Raw genomic sequence first — 24,658 nt, 5'->3', positions numbered from 1 at the left:
CTATTGTAGATGTTAGATAAAATGAGGGGAGGTGGAGAATTCATTGGAATGGTAGAGGAAAACTTCTCCTTTGTGCACCACAAATTCCATTATGACCTGGCCGAGGATCGAACGCGATCTGCCTGGTTGAAAGGTCTGCACGCTAGCACTTGAACCACAGATACGGCATGGAGAAGTAGTATGAACACATTTTACGACACATTACTGTAGATTCATTAATATTAAGGTATGTGTAGTTCGGTTCTACACTGATTGATTCCTATTCTGGTTTAATTCCTGATGTAAAGCACATAGAAAATAAAATGCCTAACAACAGTATTATTCTTTTATTTGCAGTTGATTCCAAATCCAAACACTAGATGGCAGACTTACTTAAACAGTGACAATGGAAAGCTTAAGTTGTGTTTGCCTGATTACAATATTTTTCATCATCGTAAGGGTCATATTTACACGAACAATAAACCGAACATCGTCGATAATGTCATTCGATTACTGTAATAGCTTATTCTGCAAGTTTCTTGGCGACTGCAGCGCCACAGACACTCGCCTCTTGGTCGAATAATACACGTGCAGTTCTGTAATTACCAGCAGTTGGACAGGGAGATTAGACGCATTTGTCGAGAGGTTTATCCGTGCATGTGTTAGTTGTCCGGTACAGTACTGCAGGCATGGATAGCTTATATTCAACACCGCCTTCCGTGCCGGAGAGACTGTTCAAGGTGATCATCATAGGTGACCCTACCGTTGGAAAGACTTCCTTCGTACAGAAGTACACCCAGAACGCTTTTAGAAAGGATTACAAAGGCACTGTGGGTGTAGATTTTGCACTCAAAGTTGTAAAATGGTCGGATACGGAAGTTATAAAGGTACAGCTTTGGGATATTGCAGGTAAGATATAGGCTATCTTGGAACTTGATATTATTTAGTAGTGGCATATGTGTGCCCAAGTTACATATTATAAGTGCAGGGTTATGTCCCGATTTTCGTATAAAAGTCCCGAGTCCCGCTTCGATTCGAGGCGGGACGCAAAAAGTCCCTCCTTTAGAAAATTAACGTCACTTGTATTGTATCGTTACCTGGTAACTATTTTCTTCTAGGCCTAGTAATTACAATAAATTTAAATTAATTTTCTTAACAATGTAGGTTCTGATATTGGAAAAATCGAATATTTTGGCAAGTATAAGGTTTGTAACAGTTAATTCAGTGGTGAATATGATATTTCTAAACATTTAAAAAGAGACGTCTATCCCAAATGCATGGCAAAGAGAATGGAAAAAAGCTAGTTGAAAATGCTGAAGTCCAGTAATAAATATTTAGGAAGCTCTGAAAATGCGTACTGCACGGTATGTTAAATTATGGGTTTCGAGCAGTAATATGGTACATAACAAAACAAATATGATTCATGATTCAGGTTTCAGTAAATTCTATGTTAGTGTTATCAATTAATAAACATTTAAATGTAAATATTTCATCACATCTGGTGACATCTTTTGGAATTTGTGCTTTAGAATTAATAATAAGCAGCTGGGGAAATCTAGGAGTCAGAATTACTATTAAATCATTAAGTTAATAATTTGTCATAACATACAAGCCCTTCAGAAAGACCCCAGAGAAACGTGATGTAACTTCCAGACAGATAAACATTATTCTGTATTGGAAACGTGTATCTACAATATGTTTTTTTTAATTAAAATTTCAATTTTGAGATTTATGTTAGTTTCTTCAACTATATGTAAAGAGATATTTTTTATTTCGTTTATTTTATTTTATTTTATTTCTTTTTGTAGTCATGAAAATGTCAACTTTGCTCATATTCATTCCATTCGTTCTTTAAAACAAAAAAATAAGCACTGTATATTATGAAGAAAAAAGAATGTCCCTCTTTGATAGATCTAAAATCTGGCAACCCTGTATAAGCGGGAAAATATAATTATTCATTTTAGCACAATTTAAGTAATAATAAAATTAACTTAATGCCCTTAAGTCGGTTTTAGTAATAGTTGAATGTCGTAACCTAGAAACCAAGCATGCAGTATTAACGGAATATCATAACGCAACTTAAAACTGGTTCTAAGATTCAAATCCAGTAGATAATGAGCGTAAAATAAACTTAGTGATTTCCTTAGTCGGTTCTAGCATTATTGCAATAGCTTGTGCTAACAAAATCTAAAAAGTCGAAAGTTCAATTGAAGAGTAGAAAATAATATTCAATATTATCTTTTTATTATACCACTCTTAGTATAATATTTTCCTACCAATTCTAAGTTATGCATTTAGTTAAAATGGATTACGATGTAATAAAACTTACAATAGTTTGTTGTTATGATGTACAGTAATGGTTGAGAACTTTGCCAAATAATGCATACTAGTACACCAAATTTCAAATGAACTTCGTTATGCAGGGACATCATTTTATTTTTACTTCAATTTTTATTGTACCAGAGTTTTTAATGTACTTCTCTCCCACCCCTTCTACTAGTAAACTTGCACCCGTCCTCCACACAGAACCAAGACCGCGTATGCAGTCAAAGTTATCTTACGGTCACAGTATACAGTACTAAGTGAGTGAGTATAGTAGCCTACGTTCCAAAAATATGCTCGTATTTTTTCAGTGAATAAAATGCATTTATTATTTAATCATATTTTCGCACAGGTACTGTGTCCGCTTGCTTACGTCGCTTCCCGGTTTTCCCCACCCGTTTCTGCTGACCCCTCTGTAAATGCTAGTGACTGGGCTGTCTTAGTTTTTTTTCTGAAAACATTTGCTTTAGGAATTGGATATCCACGTAATATTATAAAATGCTTAAATAATTTAAGTAAATTTCCTCTTTAAGTAAGTAACTTCCATTTGATTCCCACCCCCTCTCTACGATCCCACGACATAACCACTTGGACGGACAGTAGGTAGTATGTATGGGTAAATTTATCTGTGCGGATCGGGCAGAAGTGAAGATTGAATTTACAACATGTAAGGTATTCTGTTAAAGAGCAGATACAGAATTACTTCAACAGGCGCAGGATTACGGCCCAGCATGTCGACTGATTTGAGTGTTTTGCATTATTTCTTTTGGGGTTACTGTAAAACAGTTGCTTGCTAAACATCATACAACAATATAAGAATTAAAGAATATATTCAAGAAAAAAATACATTATATTTTAGAAGCTATACTTCAAAACGTTTCCAATAATATGCACAAAATAACTGAAGCCTGTATCGAAATGAACGTCCATCATTTTTAACAATTTGTTTAAAATATACAGATTTTGATTATTTTTTCAATTTAAATACACTCTCTATATTGTTTGCTAATGTACTGTGGACAGTGTACTATACATTGAATAATGAATACGTCCGCCTGGATAGTTTAGTTAATGAATAAAAACACTTATTGATAATAATGTACTGTGCTTTGATTAAATAAAATTCTAATGAAAATTATAAAACTCAAAATCGTAATAATTCCAAGTTTACGTAAATGGATCCACTATTTTCCTTCCCTCATGTACATAGTAAAGTGACTTATTTGTGTTTTACAGTAGTATCATCAAACTCCGGTCGTAGAAGGGGGTAACAGTGTTTCCGGTTCTCGACTGTTAATCCAAAGGTATAGCCAGGTTAATATCAGAAATGTTAGTAAAAACAAAATGATGTCGCTGTACTTCAACCGTTAATGGAGGATATTAGTCTCTCTTGATGACAGGGGAAGAAAACATCAGTCTGAGGAGTACGTAACACTGGGTTTAAAAAGTAATCCAATAGTTTGGAAGAGGATATTATTGCATTATTTTAATGTAGCTACTTTTGTCTTTTCGTCTATGATTAGTTCTGTCGGTCTTTATCGCTATCTTTCTTATGTCTACTCTCCGTGACCCGTATGTCAAATTGCATGCTTTTTCTTCTTTCCTCTCTCTGTTTTTTCATATGACTTTAGCTTTTCTCTCGGAGTTGTGCTCGGACGCGGGTTCGTTTCTCGCTTGGACTGATTACCCGATTGTTTTTTTTCCCATCGATTTTCCCCAAAGCGAATGTCAAGTAATCTATGGCGAATATTCTGTCTCATCTCGCTGTCACCAATCCCATCGATCCTAAATAACCCAAGTAATTGATACAGCGTCGTTAAATAACCAACTAAAAATATTTTAACTGCACTTCGAAACCCCAGAGGGTTGCGGCCCTCAGGTTGAGACGCTACGGCGCAGGAGCGTAAACAATTACTTTTTTTTAATGGTTATTTTACGACGCTTTTTCAACTGCTATGGCTATATAGTGTCTGAATGGGATGAAGGTGATAATGCCAGCGAAATGAGTCCAGGATCCAGTGCCGGAAGTTACACAGCATTTGCTCTTAATGGGTTGAGGGAAAATTTCGGAGAAATATCAACCAGGTAACTTGTCCCAACCAGGGTGCGATCTTTTCACGGTCAGACATGCTAACCGTTATTCCACAGCGATGTTACGACAGTGCAAATGCACGTTTAGACTATTTTACTATTCAAGCAGTTGATCCAACAATATGCCGAAAAATGTAAATCCTTTGTGAAGTAAGCCTACCGCTATTTATTTATGGCGTACTGCCTTGTATTGAAAAAGATGTTGTTCTCATTGTTGAGCAGGTCAAGAGAGATTCACGTGGATGACGCGCGTGTATTACAAGGATTCTCACGGCTGTGTAATAATGTTCGACTTGAATAATAAAAACTCATTCATCAACGCGCTCAAATGGAAAAGAGATGTGGATGCGAAGTGCAGACTTCCGGACGGCAGTTCCATCCCATGCTTGCTGTTGGCCAACAAGGTGCGTGATACGAAGTAATGAAGGAAGCTAATACTTATTGTAAGGTGTCATACGAGTTACAAGGTATAAATCGACAACTATACTTCGTTCCTTCATGTCTGACAGGCAATGTAAATAGCGCCGGCAGAGAGAGGGGAAACTGATAATTGCTATTCAACCAATAGTAGAGGTCTTATTCCACACTTGTCTTGAAGGTAGGAGGAGATAGAACACTTCATACCGTCCAACTTCAAGACAAGAGCGTATTCCGAATCTCAGCGCTGAGCAATCTGATGGCATCGCGGTGCGGTGTTCCGAATTCGAATTTCAACGATGATGCCATTGATGCTCCACCGGTGTCGCACCGGTTCCATCAGCTTGCAGAGGTGGTGACAGTCTCCATCAGCCGCCATCAGTGAATCTGACTGATTCTTGTATAGGGCGGGAATTAGCAGACGAATGACATCGTGCACTGTTGTGTCATGGCGGTGTGTTCTGCTTTGGTTCTGCTGTATTGTTTGTAATGAGCACAACGTAAAAACAATATGTTAATGGCTTATGAGCGAACATGTCAACGGACCAGTTACTACTACCGGTTCAAGAAATAAATTGTTTATGCTCTCTTTTCTTTGAACGAGATGACAATACGGAAATTTCGCAAAATCTTGCCAGTGTAGCACAATAACAACTTGTACAGCCGCCATATAGCCATCGAACATTCCAGCAGTTTTGTTCCTATTTCGCTGCGGCGTGATGTCATTATTGTCTACCGGTCTCGTGAGATTCGGAATATGCTGTAAGCGTGGAATGAGACCCCTGCCATTGGTTCAATACAAATTTCCCTCTCTCCCGCCCTCTCTCTCTTTCCCCCCTCCCTCTCTCTCCCCCTCCCTCCAGCTCTCCTCCCCTCTCTCTCTCGGCACTATTTACGTCTCCAGACATTAAGGAATGAAGTACAGTATAGATACTTGATTCAGCGCAGCAGGAAAACAAGTTACTTTTAAAAGACAATATAGTCAATTAGTGCAGGCGACAAGAATAAAATACGCTCATTTAGGGTCAATAGTTCAGCCGCTGCTGCTTGGACGCGACATAGGCCTACGTGTCGTGCTGTTTGTTGTATAAATAATTGTGGCTGCTGATACCATACTCACATCTCTGCCTCCCACAGTATGCGTCCAATTGATGTAAACACAACTTCGAACCACCGCTTTCAGAGTCTGTGAAATAATGGACGACTTGTACTATAAAAATAACTGCACCGAGGTTCAAAAAAAGTTAAATACTTCAGTAAATTCAGAATATTTTATTTCACTATCTTAGTGCATACGAATTGAGAACTTAAAAGTTATTACAACGGAAGAGTGATAATAAAAAAATTCACAACGTGTATTTTTAAATTGATCTTAAGACGGCAAAGAAAGGATATGTCCACAATAGACTTACAGGTGTTTCACTGTTTATCTTGGAAGGTGACTTATGTGACACGTATTATTGTGTTTGCATTACTCTCTGGTAGCTTCTCATTACTGTCTTTACCTATTTTGTCTTGTCTCGTTTCGGCTCACTTGTGATATCTCACCTCGTCTATTTTTCGATTCGCAGCGACTTTTGTCAACGTTTTTCGGTCAATGTATGTACGGATCACAGATACATTGGTCTCAGACATTTGGGTCACATTTTTTTCGCTCAAAGTTGTATTTTGGTCACTGAATATTTGTCAGAATTTGTAGGTCACTCGGTACATTTTGGTCACGATTTTTCGGTCAATTATCTGGGTCGCTGATATCGGTAACTCATTTCTTCGATCAGAAGGAAAGACTTTTTTTACTGCCTTTTATTTTTGTGGTATGAATACATAGAATTTTTGTGGCATGAGCATAAGTTATTAGCAGGGAACGGATTTATATGGACTAAAAATATATGAAATATGTAAATATATATGTAGTTATTTTTACCAAAATATGGAATTAAATATGGATTTTTACCAAAATATGGAATTAAATATGGACTTAAAATTATAAAAAAATGACTATGTACGTTAAATATTGGTACATTTTAATCAAACTAAACAAAAAATATAATGGACGTACCTTATCTTCCAATGTAGTTTCAACAAAACACAATTTTTATTGTCTGTTACCATAACAATAGGTTACAAACATTTCTTTCAAGTGCTGAAAAGTGAATCTTCTTCTATTGTCTCTGAGGATAGATTTATGCTGACTAAAAGAGCGTTCGACGTCACAAGAAGTAACTGGTACATAATTCAATTTCACAATGTCTGCTGGGGATAAGTCCAAGTTAATCTTCACTGTTGATTCACCACTCATCACAGCAACAACCTTTTGTAGTTCTTCATATCCAGGGTTTTTTGAAAGTACAGTGTCCACCTTAGCTCTTACTGCATCTGCAACTTTACCTCTACCACGATTCAGTTGTTCCACAGTACTATTTATAATTTCAAAACTTTCAGATAGTGAAAGGTGCCTATTTTGGAGACTTTTGAGCGTTTTTATGATGCATGAAAATGTATGCTGAATGTGAGCTAAGTCATTCTTCACACTTATGTCACAGGTAACTGTTTTCGCAGTATCAATTGAGACTGCATCTTCAGAGTCCAATGCAAGGAGAACATTGTTAATAGAGTCTATATGTTCGGCATAATATTCAACTGCTTCTAGCCATGTACCCCATCTAGTTAAAATTGGCTTTGGTGGCAATGGAATTTCAGGGTACATTTCTTTCAACACGTTAACTCTACTGGGAGCTTTGAGAAATACTTTTTTCACTGATGAAATCAACAAATCTACTTTAGGGAAATTGTCTCTGACCACTTCTGCCACACGATGAAATGCATGCGCCACACAAGTAAAATGAGTCAATTTAGGATATACAACAGATAATGCTTGTCCAGCTTTGACCATATAAGGGGCAGCATCGCTAATAAAGAATAACACATTATCGTACATAATACCCTTTGGCCACAGGATACCCATAGCTTCGTTGAACAGTTTAACTATAGTTTTGTTATTGCACTTTTCTAGAACATCACAATGTAAAAGAATTCGTTCAGAATATTGTTCACTTAACAAACCGATAACTACATTACCAACAAGTCTACCTTCTTTGTCGGGAGTCTCATCAATGGAAACCCAAATTGAACTATCTTTAATTTCATCTCTTATCTTCTGTATTGTCTCATCGTAGATGGATGGAGCATACGTCTTCCTAAGTGTTGACTCATCCGGGATTGTATGTTGAGTATATTTTTCAAGGAATTCCCTGAAGACCTTATTCTTTAGTTTGTAGAGAGGAATATCAGCAGAGATGAGAGAACGGCACAGGTCGATGTTAAACTCAGATCTTACATTCGATGTTGTTGGTTGTGTTAAAAACAATTGTCTCTGCTTGGAATTTAGTTGTTTGTTGGCCTGATGTTTACTAGTTGTAATGTGTTGTTGCACCAGGAACTTTTGTGTAGATGATACTGCACACTGACACAAATTACAAAATAATATTTTATTGTCAGTTGATAAACCATCTTCTTTAAATTCTGAAATGTAACTTGTTAGTTTTGATTTTAAATTGACTGAATGACGTACTTTTGGCATATTTACCGTCTTTATAGTATGATTTACAAAACTGAACCTATGTGTACTCTGACTGGCATTTAACTGTTGAGCTGCACAACTGAAGTCTGTTAAAAATTTTAAATTAAATTAATACAGTTTTGTAACTTACTTTCCCATTGTTGATAGGACTGCTAATTTTCAAATAACTCTGATGTTAAAGGGATTACTGAACATGTGTTTAAATCTCTATTGTTGAAATGTATTTTTAAAAGTTAATGGAATTTTGTTTTGTTTTATTGTTAAACCTAATATAATATGGACTGTTTTATATGAAATATGGAAAATATATGGAAATTAACGAAAATATGTACTAAACTCTAAAATATGGAAAAATATGGAAAATAAAAGTAGGATTTTTCAACCCTACACATTGTGAAACATAAAGATAATGCAAAATATAAATTATATTAGCTTTATAAGTAAATATGTATTTACATATAAATCCTTTCTCTGGTTATTAGTAATCGTTTTCACTATCAGTTTCTTCACTGTTCTCGCTTAGATATAATTGCAATGTATACGCTACAGCTCTTACGTAAATATCCATCCGTCCCCTACCTTTATACTCTTCATATCTTTTCACTGCAGTTAGTAGTCGCTCCTGGTTGTTAACATACTTCTTTTTCAGGACTGGTCTCTCATTTCTCGAGCTTTGTAATATCTTATTCATTGTCATATTGTTCTGTTTTGAGCTTATGTATAAATTTCCAGAGTGAAGAATGATAATTAAAGTGATTCTAAACCTAATACGAATGTTGTACATTGCTAGGATACAGACAATACAATCGAATGATCCAGCACAATCGTATGACCATTATGTCCGTGATACCGAAACGTCGCAATACCCGAGTATCGTTGTACCAGTCTAGTATATACAGTCGCGAAGCTCAATACATAGTAAATGTGCAAACATTAGATAGTTGCTCACCACTAGGATCGCTAATATCGCCTCATTACAGGCAATGCAAAATAGAACCGTCACAGTCTATTGTTTCTAGCACCCTCAAAAATCAAGCTTCGTGACTGTATATAGTAGACTGTGGTTGTACCGTAATACCGTACTGACCGAAATGACTTATTTGCCGAAATACCGCATGGACGAAAAGATTTGACCTAAAAAAAGACCAAAACCGCCTGAAATGTATTTTTCCTAGTCTCATTTTCGTTTTTACCTCGCCTCGCCTCGTCTTTTTATCGTCTAGTCTCTTCTCTTCTCTCTATGCAAGTATTATTAACGATTCTAATTCATGAATCATTATTTCAAGTGTCTGAGAACATTCAAGAGGCACTGAAGTTGTGGACGTTAGTTTAGTGTAAATATTGACCAAGTCTTGCTACTCACATGTCATGCATGAATTTATCATTATTGGTACTGTGGCATTATCTGTGCACTCAGCGCTGTGTATGTTTTGGATGATCTTGTTTACAGTGCGATGTGCCACACAGACAAATCGAACGAGGGGAGATAGAGGAATTTTTCAGGGAAAATAATTTCGTCGGCTGGACAGAAACTTCGGTGAAAGAAGGCGTTATGATCGACAGTTCAATGAAGTAAGTTCAAAACACGAACTTCGTCAACCTCTTCTACCTCTTTAGAGATATGTACTGTACATAAATATTTTAGCAGAGCTTTCCCTGTAAATGAAGCAACCACCTTGAAAATGTCCTCTCTGGTAGAGTGGTAACAATACTCTCCGTTTTTAAACCGAAGCAACCACCTTGAAAATGTCCTCTCTGGTAGAGTGGTAACAATACTCTCCGTTTTTAAACCGAAATAGTAATATGCGTTACAAGAGCGGTATGTTGAAATTTTCATGTTCGAGGAAAAGTTTGAAAAAGCGAAACGTAGTTGAGCTTCTTTAATTTCCGAGAATTTAAAGAAAACATACCGCTCGTGTATCGTACATTATTTTGTGCAAAGATCGTTTATTACATACCTGAAAGAGGAATTTCTAATTAGTTGCAATGAAATCTCCATCTTGGTTTCTGTTCAATGACGGCAAATTTGCAAAACAAAAATATCTATCTTCAAGATTGTTGCTTTAAAATGTTTTCTGTGTTTACTATACTCCAGCAGGCCGTGATATACCTCTGTCTTTTTTTTCCTCCCAGTCTATAAATGCGAACTTAAAACAAACGGTAAGGTTAATGTAATGATTTATTTTTAATTTTAATAAAAGGTGCGGCAAAACTTCCTCCCTAATTTAAAATTTAAATAAAAAACAGATGGATCAAAATAAGGAAACTGTATTAATATGAACTGTATCTAAACGGTGGGAAATTTAGGTTTACATGCGTTGCCACAGCGATATCACATGTCATGCGCAAAACAACAAGAATTGAATATGACATTGAATACACGGAATTGACATTCAATTAATGCAATTTATAATCTGTAACGAATTTCAACTATGCCGTGGGCGGGCGAAGAACGTGCTTACGCTGTGGTATCGTTTCTAGTAAGTGGTAATTCCGTTGTCGCTGCTCAGATGTTTCCCGGTCGCTTAATTTCTTCACGTGGCTACGTCCCGTGGCCAGCACGATCACCAGATCTTGCACCCTACGATTTTTTTCCATGGGGGCATCTTAAGGCTGAGGTGTTCTAACATCGGCCTAGGACTTTGCCAGACCTAAGAAATGCAATATAGGAATAAATTGGTTTTATTCCTCAAGAAATGCTACTTAGAATGATTCAGAACTTCCAAAGTCGCATTCAACAATGCACTAATAGTGACGGACACCACTTGTGAGACACTATTCAAAAAATGAAAAATTCCCACTGTTAAGATACCATTCATATTAATAAAGTTTCCTTATTTTGATCCATCTGTTTTTTATTTAAACTTTAAATTAGGGAGGATGTTTTGCCGCACCCTTTATTTTAACAATATTATTTATATAACATAGTTCAGTAATAACATCGGCAAGTTTAATTTTGCCGGTCAAGGAGATGTTCAGAAATGGAAAATATCTTTGACATCTAATTTTGCACATTGAAATTAATTGTTACATTTGTTTTTACAAATATTTAAAAACAATAATTAACAGTGCAATTTAGGTGAAATTGCAGTGAAATTATAATTATTACTATATTGAACGTCTCTAAAAATAATATGTTAAAAGCCTAAAGCAGTAAAATCAATATGTCACTTACTGTAAGCGGTAAGAAGAAGGAAATTGTTGTGTGTGTTAGGTTGGGAATACTGAATGTGGAATTTTACACTTTCCGCGGATTGGTTTTGTGCGGAAACCCAGCAAATACGCACGACCTCGCACAAAATAAAATATTCAAATCAACATAGCTATAGTTCCATTCCCGAAACTGGGTTACTTATTATGGGTGTGAATGATCCCTGATACAGCGAAGATTCCTCCCCCCCCCCCGATTGTTAAAATTTTATCGGCAATGCCCGAGCTACCATGGCTTTCATCTAACAAAGGTACATTATATGATAAAACTCAGGCTGTGCTACATTGTTTACTTCGTATTACATTCAATTGTTTCCTGTTTATCTCGCTCACTATTGGATTATTTCGATGCGAGCATGCGTATGTACTATCGTTTACCACACACATTTCGTACGGTATTTAACATGTGGTGCGCGAAGCAGTGTAAACGCCCACTTCCTTGAGAAGTCTAATAAATTAATCAATGCCACGAAAGCGAAAAGGTTTCACAAAGGATAAAAGAAGTCAATAAATGTAATATTAAATAGTTATGCTTAGGTAAAATATCGGTCATTTACAATTAGAAACAACTATTTGTTCCATTTGTCTTTATGAAGCATATTCAAGTTAGGGGTTAGGTTTCTATCCCTATTTCTATGTATTTTAACGTGCTTTGCCGCGTCGTGTGGGTCTGGGGCTACATTTTTCGTACAATTTGTATACCGTATAATAATTATACTAATCAGCAGCTAACTCAGACTGTATCCCTTTTCCCTGATGTTCCGGATCGGCGTTCTATCCCGGCCCAGGTCGATGGCATTCAAGTGTGCTTAAATGCGATAGGCTCATGTCAGTGGATTTACTGGCATGTTAAAAGAACTTCTGTGGAACAAAATTCTTTTACACCAGCGACGCTGATATGACATCGGCAGTTACGAGTGTCGTAAAATAAAATATAATTAGAATTAGACATGTTCCATCACCACTAATGGAATAATATGCTTTTGTCTTGTTGTAGCTTCCTCGTGGAAGTCATGATGAAGAGGTGTGGGTTCATTGACTCCCCCTACGACTCTGATAGTCTGAAGCTAAGTGGGCCGGACCCTTATGAGAAGTCTCAAAGTTCGTGCTTCTGCTGATGAAAGGGCACGAATGCAATTCTTTCGGCTTTATTTTTAGACTGATCCATTTTCATATCATCACATTGTAACACCCACTTGCATGAAACTTTGTTTTAAAACTGTATGAATAATTTTGTGTAATGTTGTTATCTTAATCTGTAAGTTAAAACAAGTTTAAGGTTTATGTAAATTAGTGATAATTGTTAGAAAATAAATCGTTTACGGTAAACCCTGAGCTACCATATTATCATTCAGATTATTCTTGATGTAAAAGAATATGTTAACAATTTTTCATTGCAAATTCGAAGATAGACCGATGAGCGTGGATTCACTTAGTGCGCATCATAGAAAATAATTCATTAGATAAGGATAGCATTTCATGTTATTATACTCTTCCAGCAAATAGCCACTCAAGTAATTTACAGTCCATGTTTTTGCCAATCAAATGTACGTGTGAAAAACGTTTGAATATCACCGTAATCTCAAGAACACAGATTCTGTCACTATAGAGGACAAAGAGGTGACTGAAAGGGGCACCAACAGTGTTGCCATCCAAGGAACAAGAAATCCCCCTATATCATACTAAAAATTCTCCTAAAATTCAAAGAAACCCCCTAAATTTTTTAAATTTGTACTTGGAAAAAACGCAACATAAATATTAACAAATGAAGAGTCCACTGCAAGAATGATGGATGTCATTTGGAATACATTTTGCAGGAGAAGCAATTGAAAGTTTGAAATGCTTAGCGCTCAAAGCTTAACTGTGATTTTCCGATCATTACTGGACAATGACTATCAGTGTTAATGCCATATAACTCTGTATGTACATTCTATATATCTTAAGCTATGCATTGACAGTCTTGGTTCATTTTCGACAAGAAAGTGACATCCATGATTCTTGCAGTGGACTCTTCCAATGTGATTATACATACAGAATTGAATAGAAAAAATATTCACACATCATTCACACTGACATGCAATAAATAAAATACTCTTCGGATTTCTCATAATTCATCCTCGCAGTACGATTTGGTTGGCTCCTGTTGCATCGGGACAACACTGTGCTGCATGTTGCAAGTATTGCCACAGTACACTGAAAGTCCATAACACTTTCATCTTGCTGAGTGCCAACTTTTACTTGGGCAAGCAGACAATTAGTTTCAAACTAAAACTGTTATTCATAGCTCACGTGACTGGCATTTGTTGCGTGCAATATTTAGTATAAATTGAAATATAATAAAGAAAACATAGTATATAATAGAAATAAAAATCAGTTGCATCAAAAGCATAAATTTAGATTGGGGAAATTGTTTAACTGCATTTTACTGCAGACGCTATTGTTGTGTAGGCCATGACTTAAGCAAAACAAGGAGAACACGAGTAATAAAGAGAGCAAGTGAGGAAACATGCTTGTAAGACGTGATACCTGCTGAAGGTAGGATTCATGATCATGATATTCATTGTTCAGTTACACAACACAGTAGTTTCACTGTAATTAATTTAAAAATAAATCCTAATGACGTAGTTTAGAAAAAACACCCCAAAAAACCCCTCTAAAATTTCTTTCCCCTTAAAATTCCCCCAACCTCCCCCTAGAAAAATGTTTCCCCCCCAAATTTTGGGGGAAAACCCCCAAGTTAGCAACACTGGGGACCAAAGCGAAGGTGCATTAATACATAGTTGGACAGATAAAACCGACCCATCCACAGCATAAGAAGAGAGCACACGAGGATGTTATTTTCAATGTGCAGATTTACACCAGCCATTTCCTACTCGTCCCGTCCTGTGATCACTTTGATTACATTTCCGTCCCCTCGCGTATGTGGTACCTAAGAGGTTACGTCCATTTTCGGTTTTTCCCCTTCAAAATTTTCTAGAACTCCTTCAGTGGAGCAGCGTAAACCAGAGTGAGACTAGTGGCCAACAGGCTTGGAGCTCACATATTTAGTTTCTTATAGTCCCGAACCCCTTGTAAGGACGCGTTTTGCGTACCTTTTAAATTTGTCCTCCCAATTCTCCTCTTTCAATTCAATTCAGGATGTTATTTGCCGCTCAATTACAATGCGTTTGATTTATTATCATGGGAACTACGACATGATAATGTTTAACGGTGCGGCAAATATATTTCTCATCTGGTAGCTCGGCAACGAAAGAAGGAAAAATGGCGAGCGATACTATCTACCTAGACTTTATAGAGCCTTCATTTTCTAAGGCATAAGAAGAGGAGTCACGCTGAAAATAATAGCGATGTGACTACAGTGTACGAGCAACCCCTACACGATCAAAAGATCGGTGTGTGGTGCGCTATGACTGCGAAATGCATTATCAGTCCAATATTCTTAGACACCACAATCAACACGGATGTATAATTACTTGATCTTCTTGGATGGATTTTATCCCCGATAGGAGAGGAGCGTAATTACGGCTTCTTTCAACAAGATGGAGCAACATCTTACACATCTGAGGTCACTTACGCTTGTTCATCAGATGTTCACTGAAGAGCGGACTATGAGCAAAGGTTTGTGGCCATCTTGGTCACCAGATTTGTCGACATGTGACTTTTATTTATGGGGGTACTCGAAGGGGAAAAAGTACGAGCTGAAAACTTGGATGATCTGAAGGATAACATCAGGAATAGCATCCACATTATCAACTGTGAGAAATTGGCATGTGTCTATATGAACCTGTTAAGATGTGTACAGAAGTGTCTAGACGACTGTGGAGGGCAATTTTAACATCTGTTATGAAGGTTAGTACAGGACACATTAATTTATTAATTTTATTCCATTTCTTTGAAAAAAGTTTGTTTCAAATCAAATGAGATGAGATGGGCTGGTTTTATCTACCCAATCCTATACGTACATCACTTTTGGGGAATACTTTTGCAAAACAAGTTAAAGATTCAATTATAATTCAAGTTAGGCATCTTATGTTTATGGTGAATCCTGACTTGTTAGATATATTGATTGAAAGATTGACCAACTGATATTGACTGATTGAATGGCTGATTGACTGATCATTAATAGATTGATTATGCAATAAATTACCATATACATTAGGGTGTCGTCCAAATATATTTGGTGGGAAATATAATTGTTTTGTTTTTAATTGTCTCACCATCTTATGTTGTTCATATTTGTGCAGAACTAATTATCCCAAATTTTACTTGCAATATCTCAAAATTTACTAGTAGCTTAAGGCCCTTGTATTTTCTGTATTATGGCTGTTATCTTATTTTTATTTTTTCAAGTAAAAAGCAGAATCTGCAGCCATGAAGGACAGTTTAATTAAAGAAACATTGTGGCATTTGCTTATTAGGTGGGGCCAGTGTATCTACATAAAACCAGAAGCAAGTGACCCTCAAACCATTAGGTTTTAAGCCTTCCTCCTCCACAAAAAGTGACCTATTCAAGATAGTGCTACGGAAAATGCAAGAGAAATTCAAACTTTCTGGTAGAAAGTACGAACTCCAACCAGAAAAATGTATTGTGTGATAAATACAATTTAAAGACTTGCATTCTCAGTGGACACGCTTGTATAGGAATGCCTTTGAGGGATAGCTCTGCAACTTCTTGGTGCTCCGAAGCATCCAACTGACCGTGGAATATCACAAGAAATGTGATATTACGACTAATACAGGATTGAAATTTTTTGTTACAAAGCTCATATAGTTATGTAAGAAATATAACATTCAGGAAATGTTAACTCATCATTATTTAGGTTCGCTTGAATTCTTAGCCATATTATGTATAACATGGCAGTTACAAGAAATTACTTTTCAGTGATCCTAGAGGCTAGTAACTGAAGTTCGTCATTGGATGCATATTTCCTACGTATTGAGGTTCGTGGCTATGTACTAGCACAGTCTATAGTTCCGTCGCTCTAATTTCCGGCAGCCAATCGCGTTGCAGGTTGGCTACATTTAAACGTGTGCATCTTGTGATTCATTGAGGAAGACGTTATTCATTTCTTAAGGCTCGATAAATAATTAATATAATCGCCCGCCATTTTGGCTCTTTCGTTGGCGTTTGCAGAAAGCACACGAAGATGTTATTTGCTGCTTAATTATTTGCTGAATTACAGTGCGTTTGATTTATTATCATAGGAGCTACGACATGATAATGTTTAACGGTGTGGCAAATAGATTCCTCGTATGGTAGCTCGGCAACGAAAGAACAGAAATGGCGAACGATACTACCTACCTAGACTTTATAGAGCCTTCACTTCCGAAGACGTTACAAAGAGGAGAAGTCACGCCAGGAATAACAGCGTCGCGACTATAGTATACAGTATACAGTCACGAAGCTCAATACGTAGGGAATATGCATCCATAGATAGTTGCTAACCACTAGGATCGCTACTATCGCCTCATCATAGACAATGCGAAATAGTACTGGCACAGTCTATTGTTCCTAGTACCCTCACAACTCAAGCTTCGTGACTGTATATACTAGACTATGTACTAGACTGTGATATTATGCTTTCTAACGCAGCAGTACCTTCACTTCTAATTGAAAAAAAAAACTGTTGGACGGAAAATAGATTTTGCCAAACCGATACCATGACACTTTTCTAGCCACTTTTTGAATTTATCTTCCCGTAGCCATTCTTCTTTATAAAAAAACACATTCGCGTTAACAAATAATCTGGGGGGGTGGGGGACAATCTGGACTGCTATAGCGTTGTGTCTGGACACTGACATTAGTCACAAAATCTGTACGGGTGGGAGGTGGGGACCCTTATAGCCGCTTTTTTCTGAGTTGTAACCTCGATTTTCACACTTTGCACTACTGTTATGCGGGTAGCTCAATATTTTATACTATATTTATAGTATACCATTTTACCAGTGGTATTAGTGTTTAAAGTTGGTCAGTGAATATGAGTCGGGTACGCATATGTAATCAGGGAGTTAGAAATGCAGTGTTATGGAATTAATATTTTATTTGTTATTACGATTAATATTCATAAAGTTTTAACTTATTTACAATAATAACAATAATAATATAATACAAGCACAAGCCATATAATGTATTGTCTATTGGATAAGTGCAAGAAGAAAATACATTATAAATGATGCTGCTCCAATACAAACTCAAAGCATACAGGAAATATTACAGGTTTTTTTAATATCATCCGAGAAAAAATTAAATTTAGAATGTTCGGAATCAGAAAAAAATGGTAGTGGTTACAATTATTTTATCCACAACAGAAATAAATAATACTTAAGCCACTTAAAACACAGATACCAAAAGTTACCACTAAGAACTACTGCTCCATGCGAAATACTGTTTAAATGTCAAAAAAATGAGAAGAAAGGCAGTAATAGATAACCTTATGCATCGTAAATTAGATATGTCCAATTTCAAATGACTTTATTATAGCCAAATTATGGCATAACTGAAACGAAATAATTATCATTGATTATATACTATCACTGGATATTTTATTATTAGAAGATCTTGAACATTTTGTAAGTTTGGCCAGGATATGAAAATACAGTAGTTTACTTAGGTATTTATAAAATTTAACCTTTACCTTTATTGGAAGTAATAACTGCTTAATCTCAAACAAAAATTACATTTACGATTCTTAATAAGTTGCCAATGTAGATCTTTTTTTTAGTAGGTTATTTTACGACGCTTTATCAACATCTTAGGTTATTTAGCGTCTGAATGAGATGAAAGTGATAATGCCGGTGAAATGAGTCCAGGGTCCAGCACCGAAAGTTACCCAGCATTTGCTCATATTGGATTGAGAGAAAACCCTGGAAAAAACCTCAACCAGGTATCTTGTCCCGACCGGGAATCGAACCTGGCCCACCTGGTTTCGCGGTCAGACGTGCTGACCGTTACTCCACAGATGTGGACTGTAGATCTTTAATATCATATCATCTGCATTGGGAATTTATTAACATTGCAACAAATGTTTAGGTTTTAAGTCTAGTGCAATTTTTTTTTCCACAAATGAAATTACATTTCTCACCAGGTTTACAAGCATTTTTGAACAACTGCTTATGAAGGCATAGCAGTTAAAAAGAAAAATTAATGATTTTATATTTTCAAATCAGAACCTAGAGAGGCCACAGCTTCATGAAAAAAAGAAAGTAAAGATTTTGTGGAAATGTAAATCATATTAGAGAAGTATTCTTTTTGTAAATTATTAAATCCATGGCATGACAACTCATGAAGGCACAAGGTCGTTCAACTGCTGACCTCACGTCCACATACCTCAACAGAAATTAATGATCATGCAATCAGAACAGAGGTATCATGTGGTTAACACGATGATCCCACTAGCTGTTATAGCTGGTTTCCTTAACTGGATTTCACTACCTATCGTAATTCCCCAAATTCATTACGACGATGGATGGGCACTGGTCCCATACACTGGCTGAAATTTCGTGAGAAAAGTCCTTCCTCATGAGGACTTGAACCAGCATGCATTCTGTAATGCAAGTTTCAAGCATAATGCCTTATTTTTTTCCTTTGGAGGAGGACCTGTAGACAAGCACCGCAGTCTTAGGCTTGTTATGCAATCTCCTTTTATTGGGATGATTTTGAAGTCCTTAGGACCGCTCATGAAGCACGTGATTCACTGTGTGGTGCCATCTTATCGATTTAGCCACAGCATCCAAGTCTGACAGAGTTCGTTTGAACAGGAGCACCCCTCCACCTCCCTGTGATGTTCCTCTGCAGCCTCCTCAGATCGATGGCATCTGTTCGCAATTCACGTGGATAAATCTGCTGCATTCTTAACCAGAGAGACATGCCATCATCGATTCCATGACTCACCAAGGCGCCATCTATCCAAGGGAGCTACACTTCCCCCAGTTTAACTGCAGTCCGCTTATTGAAATTCCTGCAGCTTCTCTGGGATATGTGCAGCTCCCGCAGACAGATGCCATCTTTAGGTGGATCCTGGAACCACGTCCACCATGTCCTCCTGGTCGACCTGTAACTATTAAGATGTTTAATGGAATGATACTAATGAAGGCGAAATAAGTCCGAGGTCCAGCGCCAAAAATTACCCAGCAATTCTGCTTCAAGTGGTTGAGGGAAAACCTCGGAAAAAAACCCAACTAGGATTTGAACCCGGCCCGGACCGTTAGGAAGGCTAACCGTTACTCCTCAGTGGTTGATGGCATGATGCCATAGACCGCAATGCTATGGTGCAGGACTTAAATTGTAAATCATAGTTCATTATTTGAAGCAATTTCTACATCTTTATCATTTCTTAATTTGTAGTAGATTATACAAAATGTTACACCCTTTGAATTTTTGATTCGTGAAAAAGTGTAATTTTAAATATATGAAGGCAGTTTAGTATATATCATCAGATATAATGGGGTCTATTCAATACTTTGACACTAAACAATCTGATTGATTGTTAGCTGACATTGTTTCTTAGGAAGGTGTGAATTGCTAATTAACTCGTTGACACTTCTCCCTCACCTACATGTTTTAAGATAAAGCTGCAGACCAGATCAGAAATAGACTTTTGGGTATTCTACCGTGTCTTGGAACTTAATATTTCCAATATTTTGGAACTACATGTAGGTTCCAACATCAGGTACCAGTATGGCCAGATGGATCGCCTACTCTGTTGGACTCTTTATGTCTGGTTACTCTGAGCTCAGTCACCTGGAGGTAAGTACCAGGACACGGTGGAATACCCAAAAGTCTATTTCTTATCATATTCACCGTGAAAGTCTGAAAATACAATATAACAGAATAGTTTATTGAATGTTAAATTTCAGTTTCATGTATATTCTAGTGATATATGTTTAGTGCTGCAAGGAATATGAACAAGGTTGTTAATCGCAGCTGATAATAAAAAAAAAAAATGCATTTTCGATATGCGTAAACATGAATTTAAAATGTTCCGTGGTTGTTTACTTTAATCAATCCAGAATAATAATAATAATAATAATAATAATAATAATAATAATAATAATAATAATAAAAGCCGTAAATCCCCAGTGGGGCAAGGCCTCCTGCTTGGGCAGGGGTGGCTCGAGATTTGACCATCAGAAGAGCCGACCTGATGGTCTATTTACATTCCTAGTCCCCCCCCTCCCACAATTTCACTAGCCCTGGTTGTTGTTGCTGCCTCTCAAAGTTGGTTGACTGCGTCCTTCCACCGTGTTCTTTGGCGTCCTAATCTGGTCCATAGTCCTCCTAGCTGCAACCTGAACTCGTTCCCCCATCTGGTTCTCGGTCGTCCACGGTTTCTCCAGCCAATTCTTGGATCCCACAGTGTCGCCATGTGTGCCCATCTGGTAGGTTGCATTCGTACCACGTGTCCTACCCAGCGCCGTTTCATCCTATTAGCGAGTGTGACCACGTCCTCTATGCCACTTCTTCGCCGTACTTCTTCGTTTCTGATTCTGTCCTTCAGGCTTATTCCGAGTATTTTCCTTTCCATTCTTCTTTGACATCTTCCTAATTTTAATGCATGTTTCTTTGTGAGTGACCAGGATTGCGCCCCATACAGAAGTACAGGTGCAATGCAGCTGTTGAAGATCGGCAATTTCTGGTTCTTGTCCATTAGGATCAAGGACAGACCCCAAAACTTTTTCATGCGATGCTATTCGTCTATCGATTTCTTAATCCATGCTGTCCAGAATAATAGACCACATTAATTAGTCTTGGAATGTAGGCTTTCACGGCCGGCATTGATAGGATGCGTAGTGGATGAAACATTTGGTTGTAACACCGACAGACTACGCATCATATTAATTGGATTTCTTGATTATTAGTTGACTCAATAGCATGTTCGGGAAATAAATTTAATAATCTTATTCAATTTATGACTATATGGAGTTATGTACAAGGATGAAAATTCAGAAATAAACTGGCTGAAACTTCTCCCTCATCCACTACTCTTAGGTCACACTCGCGAACTTTCTATGAGTTTATCGGTCATTTTTTTTTTAATTACAAGTTTCTTTGTATTTCTCTATTTTCTATTTGTATATATATATATATATATATATATATATATATTTTATTCCAAACAAGCAGTCAGATATTTGAAGAATATACCTACTTTTAAAGCAAGGTGAGCAAATATGACTAGTTTTCAGATTATACAACCTGATCTCGCTCACAACCAACCGCCTTTTGGTTGTCTTTTAATAGTGTTAACATCATCAATCCTTTTTATAGGTCTAAGTGGTGCTGGTGAAGAAGTAGCAGCCCCTAAAAGTTGCTCTGTACTGGAACTAGCAACCATTTCAGGCTCCATACTCACATTTACATTGTTACTATTCTCAGATTTGCTCAGCGTCATCTCGAATTTTGGAACTGTAGGAGACTGCTTGCTTGTTTCAGGTTTAGCTTTCTCTGGTTTGGGGTCGTCAACTGGCATTGTAGTAACAGTTTGAGGTTCTGATTGCTTTTCCTTAACTTCACTGCTGCTCGCCTTTGGCTGCGGTGGTGGTATCACTGGATAGTTAGCAGGAGGAACACCAGCAGTAGTAGTGGCAGTAACAGTAGTAGTGGTAGTGGCAGTAGCAGTAGTAGTGGCAGTTGTAGTAGTAGTCACAGTAGTAGCAGAAGCATCAGAATCTTTACACTGGTCTCCAGTTTTTGTTGTATCTGTAACTGGTGATGGAGCCTTACGTTTTATAACTTTGGGAGGAGATTCACCATTGGGTCTTCTAGCAGGGATAAGAGGACTTGGATCGCTGCTAGAGCTACTGGAGCCAGCTGAACGATGCCCTTTAGAAGATGTGTCATCTACGGACTTGCTTTCAGTTTTAGCAGATTCTGCAGTAGATGTTGTCGGTTTTTTAGAGTCATCTGCTTTGCTGCCAGATACGCTTGGTTTGCTACCTGTCTCTGTGGATTCTTTCTTCTCTGCCATCTTCTGACCACTTTTTGCAGGCTTCATAGTTGAGGCTGGTGTGATTGAACGAGATGCTTGGTTGCTCTGTACTGCTAGGAGCAGAGCACTTGCTCCATTACCTAACACAAGAACAATAAGTATCAGTGCTTAGTTTCTTTCTTTCTATGTATTTTACATTTATCCATCCATTCACTTGTTCATTCATTCACCCATTCATTAAGTAATTACTTCAGGATCCAGACTGAAGCCAGTTCCAATATCATCTCTGTTTTTCTTTTGCCTTACTCGTAACCTTTCTCCAGTGGTTTAGTTTTTATAGATAATTGCGTACAGAGTAATTCCATTTGAAGAGTCCACTGCAAGAATGATGGATGTTACTTTTTTGTCGAAAATGAACCAAGACTGTCAAAGCATAGCTTAAGACATACAGAATGTACATAAGAGAGTTATATGGCATTAACACTGATAGTCATTGTTCAGTAATGATCGGAAAATCACAATTAAGCTTTGAGTGCTAAGCATCTCAAACTTTCAATTGCTTCTCCTGAGAGTCGACCTGGTTGGCAAGTTGGTATAGCGCTGGCCTTCTATGCCCAAGGTTGCGGGTTCGATCCCGGGCCAGGTCGATGGCATTTAAGTGTGCTTAAATGCGACAGGCTCATGTCAGTAGATTTACTGGCATGTAAAAGAACTCCTGCGGGACAAAATTCCAGCACATCCGGCAACGCTGATATAACCTCTGCAGTTGCGAGCGTCGTTAAATAAAACATAACTTTAACTTCAAGCTTCTCCTGAGAAATGTATTCCAACGACATCCATCATTCTTGCAGTGGACTTGTCATTTATTATTTTAGTGCCCTTCACCCTATCGACTTAAAGTGATGTGTTACTGACATTTCTAAAATCCACAATTTATATGCTAGAGACTTGAAATTATTCCTGAATATTCATATCAATATCATAATCACATATTATAAATTTCAGTGTTTTCTTATACACACTTAAAAAATTAAATTTATTTTTTTTAATTTTCTTAGTGAAAATCCTATTTCTAAAAATAAAAATTAGGCCAATTTTTTTTAATTAGTTTTTTCTTAAAGGTAACACTGCATATTGTGCAGTGGAGCATTAGTAATGCTCTATTCTAATTTGTTAATTTGTAAAAAAAATATAAGTTAATTTCTTCGCTGTTCAAATATTAATACAAAAATAATACGTATAATTCTCTAGCAACAAAACTATGCTTAATACAGCCAATCAAATGCTTCGTTTCACAACAGAGATATTAGTGAATAAGTATGCCAAGTTTCATCACTCTGGCTTTAACTACAGAGAAATAGTAAAATTAATATTTGTCGTTGAAAACATAGAAAATTTCTTTCTTGAGATAAATAAATTTAAAGTTTTGGTTACACTTCACTCGTGCATTAACACAACTTTTACCAATTAATTTGTAGATTTAATATACTGTAATTATGCCATAAAATTTTTACAAAAATACTCCCCATGAAACCGTACATTTTTTAGCACGAAAATGAAAAAAAAAAAAAAAAAAAATACAATTTGTCAAAATTCGACTATTTTCAGTACTGCATCACCTTAAGTGGCGTCAGCTTCTTGTGAGAATAGAAACATGCAGAATATCAAGATAAATGATAAATTACAAAGCAAGATCTGGCAATAATAAATGTTCAAATTAAGGCAAACGAACCAGCTATTCAACAGTAACTATGTAAAGTGAAAATAAAATAAATGAATGCCCATGATTTATTATAACAAGAATATTCCATTAAGTTCCAAATTTGTAACCTTTATGAATTACATAATTATCTGTCTGGCCTAATAATTAAATTGATTTAGGCAAGGGGGAGAATCAAATTGTCTTAATTTAGAATTTAGGCGAATGAACTCTATCATAATACAGTGAAATCCCGATAATACACGCCCGTTTATTACGCTATCCCTCATTACACGCTCTTTTCGTTCAGTCCCTTGACATCCCTATATAAAACAATGCAAAATTCACCGCTTAATATGCTCATCATCCTCTTTAACACACTCTTTCATCTGTTGAAAATTCTAAAAAATCGTAGGCTACTTTAAAGGATAC

General features: G+C 36.8%; 2 protein-coding genes across 2 annotated transcripts in view; one reads left to right on the top strand and one right to left on the bottom strand.

The window, feature by feature from the left end:
- The first annotated feature begins 521 nt into the window (after window positions 1-521).
- Window positions 522-12,934, top strand: LOC138709308 (ras-related protein Rab-7L1-like). Its single transcript, XM_069839984.1, has 4 exons — window positions 522-888; window positions 4,615-4,796; window positions 9,840-9,961; window positions 12,597-12,934. The coding sequence occupies exons 1-4, from the start codon at window positions 669-671 to the stop codon at window positions 12,715-12,717; spliced, it is 645 nt and encodes a 214-aa protein (XP_069696085.1). The 5' UTR covers window positions 522-668; the 3' UTR covers window positions 12,718-12,934.
- A 4,688-nt stretch (window positions 12,935-17,622) lies between these two features.
- trpl (transient receptor potential-like) overlaps window positions 17,623-24,658 on the bottom strand; it is a 47,260-nt gene continuing 40,224 nt past the window's right edge. Inside the window, exon 18 of the mRNA XM_069839985.1 lies at window positions 17,623-22,667. Coding sequence (XP_069696086.1) covers window positions 21,805-22,667 — 863 coding nt within the window. The 3' untranslated portion in view covers window positions 17,623-21,804. The remainder of the gene's footprint in view (window positions 22,668-24,658) is intronic.

This window comes from Periplaneta americana, chromosome 11, assembly GCF_040183065.1.
Source record: "Periplaneta americana isolate PAMFEO1 chromosome 11, P.americana_PAMFEO1_priV1, whole genome shotgun sequence".
Taxonomy (NCBI): Eukaryota; Metazoa; Arthropoda; class Insecta; order Blattodea; family Blattidae; genus Periplaneta; species Periplaneta americana.
The sequence above is the reverse complement of the archived record's forward strand: the minus strand, read 5'-3'. Positions and strand labels throughout refer to the sequence as shown.

Excerpts from the sequence above, each read along its gene's own strand:
- LOC138709308 (XM_069839984.1), top strand. The coding sequence starts at position 669 with ATGGATAGCTTATATTCAACACCGCCTTCCGTGCCGGAGAGACTGTTC. Across the intron at positions 889-4,614 it reads ACAGCTTTGGGATATTGCAG|GTCAAGAGAGATTCACGTGG; the intron begins GTAAGATATAGG and ends ATTGTTGAGCAG. Across the intron at positions 4,797-9,839 it reads GCTTGCTGTTGGCCAACAAG|TGCGATGTGCCACACAGACA; the intron begins GTGCGTGATACG and ends TCTTGTTTACAG.